The sequence below is a fragment of the Gossypium arboreum genome, chromosome 4 (genome assembly GCF_025698485.1).
Source record: "Gossypium arboreum isolate Shixiya-1 chromosome 4, ASM2569848v2, whole genome shotgun sequence".
In the NCBI taxonomy this organism is placed as follows: domain Eukaryota; kingdom Viridiplantae; phylum Streptophyta; class Magnoliopsida; order Malvales; family Malvaceae; genus Gossypium; species Gossypium arboreum.
The window spans coordinates 9,089,620-9,101,974 of NC_069073.1; the positions used below are offsets into that span (position 1 = coordinate 9,089,620).

General features: G+C 30.8%; 1 protein-coding gene across 1 annotated transcript; it reads right to left on the bottom strand.

The window, feature by feature from the left end:
• Nucleotides 1-1,246: 1,246 nt before the first annotated feature.
• On the bottom strand, nucleotides 1,247-3,559 carry LOC108477116 (transcription factor MYB16). Its single transcript, XM_017779572.2, has 3 exons — nucleotides 3,150-3,559; nucleotides 2,911-3,040; nucleotides 1,247-2,347 (listed from the first exon to the last, which is right to left on the bottom strand). The coding sequence occupies exons 1-3, from the start codon at nucleotides 3,280-3,282 to the stop codon at nucleotides 1,531-1,533; spliced, it is 1,080 nt and encodes a 359-aa protein (XP_017635061.1). The 5' UTR covers nucleotides 3,283-3,559; the 3' UTR covers nucleotides 1,247-1,530.
• Nucleotides 3,560-12,355: the final 8,796 nt, after the last annotated feature.

Consider the following 12,355-nt stretch of genomic DNA (forward strand, 5'->3'; position numbering starts at 1 on the left):
TTGTCAAATCTCAGTTACAAAATCTATACAAGTCTCTCAATATATAAGAGTTTCAAGACTTACTAATATAGTAGATATCAATTATAAATCTAATATTAAATGACAACTAAAATAGCTTAAATACAATATAATACAAAAGACAATGTAAAGTGAATTGTTGGAGATAAGTCTTCAAAGTGTGTCTTAATTCAACTTCCTTGATCTAATAGATTAAATTTGCATGATCCGATATGATCTGGTACTTAAGATGTGTTTCTCTAAATGGATTAATTTTCATAGATAGGTTTCAATAATTACATAATATCAATATTTATTATAGCCCAAAGATTTTATTTCAAAATTTGTCGACTTCAAATATAAAAAAAAATTATTCTATCATAGTGCTAATCCGAGTGACCACTTTCATAGACACATAAACAATCACTTCAAAAAGTTTATCTCAAACTTCTAAATTTCAATATATATTGCGGCATTAATTTTATTAAGACCCCACATTAATCAAAAATCAATTTAGGAAAAAAAAACTATCCAGTTGAAAATTTAATATATATAAATATAACTCAAACACTCTAAGCACAAAATAAATCACTTTCACGTACACTTTCTGCTACTTAAACCAATGACTGAGTTATGAGATAAACACTTATGATGAATAGGCTAGAGTTGCAATGTATATTAGTATTCGCTCGAAATGTTCATTAATTATTTAATTATAGTAAGTTTTAATTTTAAGTTTAATCATTATTTTTAAAATTTTTATTATTAAGTGTAATAATATTAAAATAAAATTAATATACTGTATTTTACAAATAATACACAAATCTATCTTCTCATATGTTTTATTTTTTAAACTGATAAAACAGGTCTCAATCACTCAATATCCTATATCTACAGTACGCATAGAACGGTAGCAATCTTCTGCTGATCAAGTAGACTTTGGGTTCTATTTTGCAAGGAAATATCAAACCACATTGATCATTTCAATTTTTACTTTTGATTTCATTTCATTTCTGCTGGAATTTGTAAATTATACCAAATTGACTTACAGGATTTTTTTTTTTTAAACCTAGAAATTTTCATGCTTGTTATTTGCAGAATGTGACCTGAAACTACCAGCATTAAAGTCTATCATAAATACATAAAAATAATATCTTTATTAATTGTTCTTTGTCTATTTATAAATGGTCTAACACAAATGAAATGAACTTTGAGGGTAAATTTAATTTCCAATTTCATACACCTCCTCTGTAAAATGATGATGACCATTTATTGATTATGAGCTACAGATCTAGATGATAAAATTTCATTACTACAAAGGTTTTTCAAATATATATATATATATATGAACATAACAATACAAAGAGAAAATTGTCATTGAATGTCACTCAAAACATGTTAAAATTCTATCAACTACGTAGAACATGTCAAAGCTTTTCCCTTTGTAGAGGAAACAGTGGAAAACACCGATTTATATAACCTGATGGTATTTCACAGCTTTTGGAACAATTACGATATATATAATTAAATTGTTTAGAACATTGGTGAATCTGATGGGGAAGAATTCACCAAATTAAGAATACTGTTCCAATAGTTCTTGTTATCTTCATAGTAATCACTGCCATCCCCGCTGCCTCCGCTGTTTTCGTCAGATTCTTTGCCGCTATCCGATAAACTCCGGTCGACGGAATCATTAAGAAGAAGATTAGTGAAACCTTCCTCCATTATATTCCCAACATTATTAACATTAATGTTGTTTGGCCTCAAAGACTCTGGAGTCCATCCTCCTTCAATAGAAATTGTCATATCCTGAAGACTAGATGTGAATGATGACAAAGAATTCCCCATACCCTCTTTGTAATCAGCCAAATTGCTTGAACTTCCAAGCTCTTTCCACTCTTGTTCACCTTCTTCTTTAACGATCCCCGCCGTCTCGGAGGAACCCGAGGTGGTGCCGACGAACTCGATCATCGGCATCGGACTCACACCGAGCCCTGTAATGATTGGTGGTGCATTTTCTGAGACAGAAAGAGTGGATGTAGGAGACTCAAGGGTAAAAGCAGGGGGATTGAAGTGGTGATGATGTTGAACTGAATGTGAACGGATCTTTGATTCTCGAACCAGTCGAGCTTCAGCTTCGAGTCTAGCACTCTCCCATTGAGCCATATGGCTAAGGTTGGCTGCATTCTTGGATTGACCATCAGTAGTGGAGAGTAAAGCATCGTTTTTGGGTTTGTGAGTGATGGGATCGATCCCCATTTTAGCTAACCTTTTCTTAAGATGAGTGTTCCAGTAATTTTTTATCTCATTATCTGTTCTTTTTGGCAAGTGAGTGGCAATCGCAGACCACCTGAAGACAAAAAAAGGACAAGCAAAAACATAATAGAGACAGTAACCTTTACACAAAACACTAGAATTTTCTCAATCTATTACTCATCTAAAGACAAAAATATATATATATATATAAAATAGACAAAAAATGTTAAAAAACTGATTTGCTATTGCATTTTAATGAAGAATTGAAGACCCATTTTTGCATTTAAAGTTAGCATTCCATTAAAATCAGATGTCAGAAGAGACAGTAACTTATTGCAAAAATAGAAGACACTGCACAATTTTAATTTAATATCTGTAGGATCGAAACTAAAACAAAGAAGAAAAGATTATATAGGTGATAAATAGAGTAGACTAGCCGTTCAGATTTGAGAGTATTTATATGTTTCCACTAAATCCCCCAAAAAAAATTGTCATTTGAGTTCAAGAAGTTTGAGCTTAGATTTCATAACAAAATTTGGAAATTAAAATCTTAGTGTTGAGAAATTGAAAACCCAAGATCAGAAAGATACTAAAAAATCATGAGAAAAAAAAAAGCTTTTTTTTTTCTTTTTTAAATAAAGAATGAACTACTATTACCTGTTCCCTAAAAGGGCATGAAGTTGGATGATAGTTTGCTCTTCTTGCAAACTAAATTTTCCTCTCTTAATATCAGGCCTTAGATAATTAGTCCATCTGAGCCTGCAACTTTTCCCACATCTTTGAAGACCTTAAAAAAAACAATGAGACCCAAAACAAGTAAAAGAATGAGCTGAGAACTGAAGAATAACTTGTACTATAAGTAAAGCAAGAAGGAATTAGGGTTAGGGCTTAGTCACCGGCTTTGGCGGGCAAGGAACGCCAGCTTCCACGACCATGTTCTTCAATGTAAGCCAAGAGTTTCTGGTCTTCTTCAGGTGTCCAAGGTCCTTTCTTCAACCCTACTTTGTCACAGCAAGGTGATCTCCCCATATTGGGTATAGTGGTGTATAGTGAAAAACTGAAGCAGCAAAGGAACAAGGCAGTTGAGTTCACTCTTTATATAACACTTTGAAAACAAAGAGATAATGTTTGATGAAAGAATTAAAAGTAATGAAGAGAAGGGAGTGACAGTGAGAAAGGGAAGGAAGTCTGTGTTTGTAAATGAAGAGATGGGGGGCAGAGAAGAAAGGTCAGCGAAATTAATGGGATAGAGAGAAATTAATTTTTCATCAGAGTATATGCTAAAGTCACATGATAGATGAAATTAAAACCGACCGTTTTTTGTTACAATGGAGGTTGTATAGTCTGGAAATAGAATATTTGCATATATCAAAATACTAATATTTAAAATATTAAATAATACATTATGGGCTCGAAAATTAATTAATATATTTACGCCTAATAAATTTCAAACTTAAATACTCAAAACTCAAAATCTACACTTTTACCAAATATTTTTTTGAAATTACATCTTCACTATATTCTCTTCTTTAGCATTAACCTAAAACTTTATCAGCACTAGATGTCTATTTATTAAAAGTTTTTACAACCCTCCTTTATCTATAGCATTACTACTTCATTATATACCTTTACTTAACCCATGGGGTATCCAAAATATGTCCCATGTATGGTAAAATAGTTGATAATTTATATATTCATGTTGTATTTTTTTTTTTTCGGTTATATCATGTTGTGATTTTAATTTTTATCTTACTTTTCATCATGTGTAGCATTCCCCCCAAAAAAACCTCAAACCCCCAAACAAATTATGAAAGGATTTTTTGGTCCTTACAATTAACAAAGCAAAAGAGTTAGTAAATGATATGGGGCCAGATCCCAAATTTAAAGTTTCTCATATTATTTCACTATATACTACTCATGATGATGGTGACTTTTCTTATTATAAGTTTTGAACTCTTTTTAAAGCTGTATTAATTAGCTTATAAAGTTGAATTTTAATTAAATAGAACTAGAATAAAGATTCCCTTTTTTTTCCCTCTAAAAGCTGTATTAATTAGCTTGTGAAGGTGAGTTTTAATTAATTAAAAATATTGGCCAAAAATAATTAATTAGAAATAGAATAAAGAATATTGTAGTTTCAAGTGCTTTTAGATTTATTTTAGGAGAAGTTTTGTTAAATAAAATGAAATATAATTTATGGTAAAAACATACAATGTTAGACACAAGAAGGAGAAAATCTTGTTCTATGCATGATTTTATATGGCATAAAAACCAAAAATCATTCTAAAAAACATGAAAAAGTTTGAACATTAAAACTATGTGTAATAGATGTTGTATTTAGCTGATTGAGTCTTAATTTGATTGACATGAGTAATGTTGTCAATGCAAGAGGACATGAGTTTAAATGCGTTGAAGTGCATTATCTTCCTCAAAACATTATCTTTCTATTTATGGGTTGGGGAGGAGTTATAAGTAGTTTTAACCATTGTGTCAAAAAAAGCAGACAAGGGCGAAGGCAGAAATTTTTTTTAGGGGGTCGAAATTAAATTTTAATTTGACTAGCCTATATACTTATAATTTTTAAAGGATTAAATCAATTTTTTATCATTTTTAAGGTGGTCAAAGTGCATTTTTACTTTTATTAATTTAAAATTTAAAAAAAATTGAAGGATTTAAATGGAAATTTTTTTCATTTTAGGGGGAGTTGGGGCCTTTGTCAACCCCTGGCTACGCCCCTAAGAGCAAATATGATCAAAACATATAATGAGATTGTTCAAAAAAATAATTATTGAAAAACATTTAGGGGCGAAATTAAATTGTATATTTTACGATAATAAAAATACAATTTTACTATTTTAATAGTATATATATTTTCAAATATAATTATTATTATTAATGAATACTAATGTTTTTAAAATAATAATAATAATTTTCTGGGCCACATAGTGGTAACTAGGATTCTACACTCCTTATCATTTAATAAATTTGCATTGTAAATATAAATGCATAAAAGAATATTGACTGTTATGAAACTTTTAACTTAGACCTCAAGTTTTGAAGCTTTAGAACCCTACTTGGTAAAGAAAGTATAGATTTTAACTGTTTTGGAGACTATAAGGTCTTTATATTGGACCAACCTCATTGCTATACCAAAATTTAGAGTAAACCCATGCTTTCTCAAAATTTCAGCTGACTGCCCATTACCCTTTCAACAAACCAAAACTTGATTCCCCCTTTGTTCATAATTTCACTTTTTCTCATTTTTCTATTTAACTTATTTTTATTCTCATATTTAAATGATTTTTCATTATTAATTTTAATTAAAAATTTAACGTTGAGAAAAAAAGTTTACACTCAACCAATAACAACACACTACACGATGTTCTTTTACATATGATAATTAATGACGTGACATACATTGAAAATATATAAAATTCAAAATTTTAAATTTTTATGATATATTAATTATAATTTTATTAAATTCAAAAAATCAATCTTTTATCATATATAAAACATTAAATAAAATTTACATGATTTTAAAAATAAAAGGAAATTTTCTAAAATTTAAAAAATATGTATTAATTTTTTTTAAATAGTTAAATTTTAGAAATTACAAAAAATATATTTTTAACAAATATATATTTAAAATGAAAGAAAATAAAATATATATTTAATTTCTAAAGATGATTTAAATTAAAAATATTAGGAAAAAATTAAAAAAAACAATGGTCGATAAAAACTTGGTCAATGCTAGTCAATAGTTGATCAAATGGCCACTTTAGCAGTCAATGGACACATCAACAGTGACATGGAGAAAGGCAAACATGTGGCATGTTTTCATTGGTTAAATGTATTACTTGTATTTTTAATACAATTAACTTTTTAACTAAGTTTAATAATAAAAGAATTATTTAAATATCAAAATAAAACGTTTGAGGTACCGATATAGAAAATGTGTATAGTTTAAGATAATATATTGTCACCCCAAATAAATGAGTCAAAGTTTTCATTGAGTTATGTAATAAATAAAAATGTTTTTTAATTTATGTTTTTAGAGGGACTGTAGAAGGACTATCCTATTTAGATCCAACAACTGAAAAATTCATAAAGAGTTAGATGTAAAGAGATTTTGGTTGGGTTTTTGAAAATGAATTTTGAAAAGATTAAATTTTTTGAAAAAGTTATTATTTTAGTGTTTGGATAATTTTGTGTAGTGTTTGATAAATTTTTTAAATATTATCAAGTATTTTTCTTTTGATAATAGAAATTTATGTTATAATAATTATATTATTTTATATACACTTAATAATAATCGATGTCTTTTAAAACTTAAATTTAAAATTACATGTACGAGATTGGATAGTGACATATTGGAGCAAGAAGGATTTAAGCAATCACTCAAATTTTATATTGTAAAATATTTATTATAATCTATATATTTATTGTTAAAATATTACTTGATGGACGTCAAAACCACCAAATATAAATTCCTACGACAAAATAACAGTAATTAGCAGTATAGAGCAGTAGGGTTGAATCCACAGAGACTGACTATTTAATTTCGCCTTTTTCTGTGACCAGGATCGATGTCGCGGTCACAGTCGTGCCCACGACTTATGTGTAGAAATGCTGAAAATAAAAATAAAAATGAGGGGTTTAAATTGGTTAAGATAATAAAAGAAGAAAATATGAAAAAAATAAAATAAAACAGATTCAAAAATGTAAAAAATAAATAAATTTAAGAAAATAAAAGAAATGAATAAATAAAATAATTTTTTAAGCTTAGCCTTAGCCTCGGTGTACTCCAATCTTGAATTGATCCTTGAAACAAAATTTCCATTCCAAGCGATAAGCTAGTTATGGCAATCGAGGATCCCTCAAACCGCAAACTCTTCCTTTCTTAGTTGATCTCGGTATCACCTGCAAATCGATCATTTTCAAATTTCTAACCATGTGGCATGTACCCGTAATTTAAGATTTTGACAGCTTTGAGATTTGAAAAGCCCAACTCGAATTAACAGCCTTAACTATGTGGGTCATTTAAATCTGATCACTATCTCCCTTGACAGAATCCAACTAGATTTTTCCAATTGAACACGTCAATTTGTTCGCGGGATTTTGAATACAGCACCACCAACTCAACTTCTTAACTGTACTCCAAACAATTCCAACCCAACGTGCGCTTTTCGAGTTGAAATTGAATCAACTTTGAGGGATGAATCTGTACTATCCCTTATACCGGAGAGATAGTGACTATCAAATTGAGAGTTTTTTTTATTTAGCGGGTTTGTATCTCACAATTTTTTTGTTAGAGTAATTTCCGAGCTAAAACTAAAAATGATTTAGTTAATCATGGAAAGAATTATGCTTGCAAACATAAATGGTTTAAATGAAATTTTGGAAAGTAGAAAGGGGCAAGGCCTTAGAAGGGAATTAAACCAAAAAGTTAAAAAGTAAAAGAAAAAAAAAAGAATGAAACAACGCATTGAAAAGTAACGCCCGAAGGGTGAAAAATAGAAAATTTATTAAATGTAAAAGGTAAAAGTGTGTTGAATTGGTTGTAGGCATCAGGTATTTATATATATTTTTAGTATTAAAATTTAGTTAAATTTTTCTTAAATATTATTACTAAATAATTCTAAATATTATTACTAAATATTATCATTAAATAATTCTAAATTTTAAAATTAAATTTAAACTAGAATTTAAACTAATTACAGAGTTGTAACAATATAAAATAATCCTTCAATCTTTATCCAGCTACTTTTAAAAAAATCTTTAACCTTTTAATCTTTATCCAGTCATCATTGAAACTTCAATCTTTCAATCAAGCCATCCTCTTTGCTTTTTGTTCTAATTTAGCCATTTTCTTTTAAGAGTTTGAATTTAGCACACCAACTTTATTCCTGATAAGAAAAATTCAAATTTAATAGCATTTTATTTGATAATTAACAAAAAATAAATATATTAAAAATATTAATTTATCTTGCTATCAAATTTCCCCTACTTAGCCAATGCTTGTCCTCAAGCATGATATCCATTAAAAATAATTTGCCAATCCCTTTCAAAATCAAAATCCCCTCTCCTAATCAAGCATACATCAAACAATTAGGTGAATAAAAAATAAACAATTGCTAAACTCAATCAATAAGCATTTTATAAAATCTCAAACAGTATGTCAAAGTTAATTATTTCACTAAATTTAAGCTCAATCAAACATACAAAATGGCCATACCCAATATATGCTTTTATTTATATCTATATACATTTTTTATTTTTATTTTTTTGTTTTATTTTTTTATTTTTTTCAAACGTAGTCAAGTCTTTTGACGCGAAGTGATATGACAACCTAAGCATCTCACCCCGATTACTCAACCTGACACGTTCTCTTTATTTATTTATTTATTTTTAATGAATTCGAGACATAATCAAACCTTTTAACGCGAAATGAGATGACAACCCAAGCATCTCATCCCTGTTACTTAGTTTCACATGTCTCTAATCGATTTATTTCTCAAGGCAACTCAATTAGTGGAGTGTTACAAGCTTCGACTAGTCACCAAACCTTTTAACGTGAAATGAGATGACAACTAAGTACTTCACCCCGGTTATTCAACTTGGTCACATTTCCAAATATTCACTCTTAACCAATTTATTAGCAAATTTATTTATTTATCTAAACGAGTACTTTCATTAGACAAGTTCAACAAAATCAACAATTTTCATGAAATATCGACTAAGACATAACATTTTCAGTTCTACAAAATATTAATTGATCAAGCAAGCAATAGTTATTCATGATTCACCACTTATTTAAGTAAACTAAACCTAATAATTAGAGTTTTATTTCTGAAACGAATTAAGAAATTATTCTTAGCAAAACACATGCAAAGAAGAAAGTATGGCATGATCGTACGAATCCCCTACTTAGCCTACATTGTCCTCAATATGCAATTTTAAAACAATAATGAATAAAAGGGTCAAGTGTACTCCCCATGTTAATTTGAAGGAAGTTAGTTTGGGCAGTTCAAGTTGGTTTTGGGCGGTTTGGTCCTGGGTATATGTTTCAACAAATGGCAGCACTAAAATTTGACAAGGCATGCTCATGCCATGAATTAATTCCGACCTCTTAAAAAAATGATTGCCTTCGTCCATGTTCCTGGAAATTAACACAATCAAACGGATTAAAATGATACTTTATTTAATTCTCAAACTAAATTAGAAGTCAAATTAAATTAAATAAATAAAAATAAATGTGTGTTGCCTCTCATAAAGCGCTTTTGTTTAACATCGTTAGCTCGATGACCTGAGTGCTATTCGTTTGGTTTCTCAAGAATTAATTCTTCCATTATGTGCACTTGGAATTCCTCTATTATTGGTGGATTAAGGCATTTTTGAGCTTCTCTGTTCGAGTTTGCCTTTTCCTCTATTGGAATCCTTAAATGTTCCGATAACGGTTTGAGTTCCAGTTTCGAAGCCTGCAAAATAGGAGACAAGAGTTTAGTTTTAGAAGGAGAAAGTTCAAAATATTTACCTTGACTTCTTGGAAACTGTGGTGCCTCCATGAAAACGACAGTTTCACGAATTGGCTCTTTAAATGTCATTAATTCCTCCAGTTTGTCCATTGTATTTAAGTCTAAATTCCTACAAAGCACAGTTTGTAACTCATCCGCTTTATCATACTCAAAATGAAATTTTGTTAGTGGTTTAATAATATCAACATTAGAAATATTTGACATTGTACTAGGTTGGCCCATCGCCTCATAAACATTAAATTTTACCACCTCACCATTGAATTCCATCGTGAGGGTTCCACTTCGAACATCAATCTTTGCATGTGCGGTACTTAGGAATGGTCTTCTGAGTAAAATATCAAAAGAATTTTTTGAGTAATCTTTCTCCATATTGATAATGTAAAAGTCTGCAAGAAAAATTAGTTCATTTACCTTTACAAAGACGTCTTCTAACACCACTTCTAGATAAACACGTGGCCTATCTGCCAATTGAATAATCACCTCTGTTTCTTTCAGAGGACCTGTGTTTAGCAATTTAAAAATAGATAAAGGCATTACATTAATAGATGCTCCCAAATCACACATGACTTTCTTTATGCCAATATTACCTATTTTGCAAGATATAGAAAACATACATTGGTCCTTACACTTAGGCGGGATTTTCCTTTGTAGCACTGCAGAAACATTTTCTCCTACATTCACCTATTCGTTTCCTTGGAGCTTCTTTTTTCTTGTACATAGCTCTTTAAAAAATTTTGAATAGCGTGGAACCTGATTAATTGCATCAAGTAAAGGAATATTAATTTTTACCTTTCGAAATATCTCAAGGATTTGTTTTTCCTTTCGTTCCTTTTTAACTTGGGTGAGCTTTCCAAGGTATGGGGGAGGTACAACAAATGGTTTATGAGGTGCCAGTTCAGAAGGAGCTGCTAGTTCGGCTTCTTGTTCAACTTCGTGATCATGAATCGTGATGGACACTGACTCTGTTCCATCTTTTATAGTCACAGTACTTGCATTTTGATATGGGCTTGGCTCAGTGTGAGATGGCAATTTTCCTTGGTTCTCCAAACGACTAACCGTAAGTGCTAGCTTATTTATTTGTTGATCTAGTTCTTGGAACTGTGCTTCAGTCTTTTGTTGGAACTTTTCGGTGCTAACGGCTAACCTCTCTACTACGGCTTCAAGAGATGACTTTGGAGGTTGATATTGTTAAAGCGGGGGTGGTCTTGGTTAATATGGTTGATTGTATTGAGGGATCGACCCATAGCTCAAGTTTGGGTGATCTCTCCATCCTGCATTGTACGTACTTGAATATGGATCATAATGCCTTTGAGGTGGCCTTAGAAGTTCCCAACGGCATTTACTTGTGTAGTTGTGTCCTTAAGTAAAATTAGGCACGAGTCCGTTGGATGATCAGGCTGAGCGTAAATCCCACATAACCGAGTTGGGTTAGATTTTCCTGCAATCATACTTTTAACCACATTAGTAAGTTCATCAATCTTATTTACTATGGAAGGAGTACTTAGCTCATGAACCCTTCTCGTAGGTTTCATAGGTGGTCGATATTGTTGAGAGTTTGCAACCATAGTCGAAATTAATTCCTTAGCTCTTTGAGGAGTCATGTTTATAAGCGCCCCTTGACTAGCAGCATCAATCATCTTCATTTCCATTGGGAGTAACTCTTCGTAGAAATATTGTAAAAGCGATTGTTCAGACAGGCCATGTTGTGGGCAACTTGCGCACAACTTGCGCACAACTTCTTGTATTGCTCCTAATATTCATAAAGTGATTCTTCTTCGTTTTTGTTGTATTTCGACTATACTCCTTAATTTGGCTACTCAAGGTGCTAGAAAAAACCTGTCAAGAAATAATCGAGACATATCAGTCCAAGTATTAACAGACCCCGGAGGTAAATAAAACAACCATTCTCTAGCAAAGTCAGTTAACGAAAAAGGAAAAGCTCGTAGTTTTATTTGATCCTCAGTTACTTCCTTTTGGTTTCATGTTTAAACAAACCATGTGGAACCCTTTTAGATGAGTATGAGGGTTTTTCAATTTTTCAAACCGTGGAAAGTAGGCAATAAATGTATTAATCCTGACTTTAACTCGATTTCACCCTCCAGATAAGTTATACATAGTGATTGTTGTTCATCTGGTGCAGCTACAAGTTGACGTATAGTTTGATCTGCCATTTCATCTGAATCTTTGGATAAGTAGATATCTTCAGTGTAAGATCCTTTTTCAAAATCGGGTTGTGGTTGTTTACTGTGCCAAATAGCTTCGATTTGAAATGTCCGAGCCAACTTTTCTATCTTTGGTTCAAATGCTAGAGTCCCCAATTCTGACCTGCTCATAAAGAAAACAAATAAAAATTTAGAAATTTTTACCAATCCCCGACAATGGCGCCAAAATTTAATGGGCGTCAAAGCCGCCAAATATAAATTCTTACAACAAAATAACAGTAATTAGCAGTATAGAACAGTAGAGTTGAATACAGAGAGACTGGCTATCTAATTTTGCCTTTTTTCCGTGACCAGAATCGATGTCGCGGTCATAGTCGTGCCCACGACCTATGTGTCGAAATGCTA

Excerpts from the sequence above, each read along its gene's own strand:
- LOC108477116 (XM_017779572.2), bottom strand. The coding sequence starts at position 3,282 with ATGGGGAGATCACCTTGCTGTGACAAAGTAGGGTTGAAGAAAGGACCT. Across the intron at positions 3,041-3,149 it reads TTCCTTGCCCGCCAAAGCCG|GTCTTCAAAGATGTGGGAAA; the intron begins GTGACTAAGCCC and ends GTTTTTTTTAAG. Across the intron at positions 2,348-2,910 it reads CATGCCCTTTTAGGGAACAG|GTGGTCTGCGATTGCCACTC; the intron begins GTAATAGTAGTT and ends TTTTGTCTTCAG.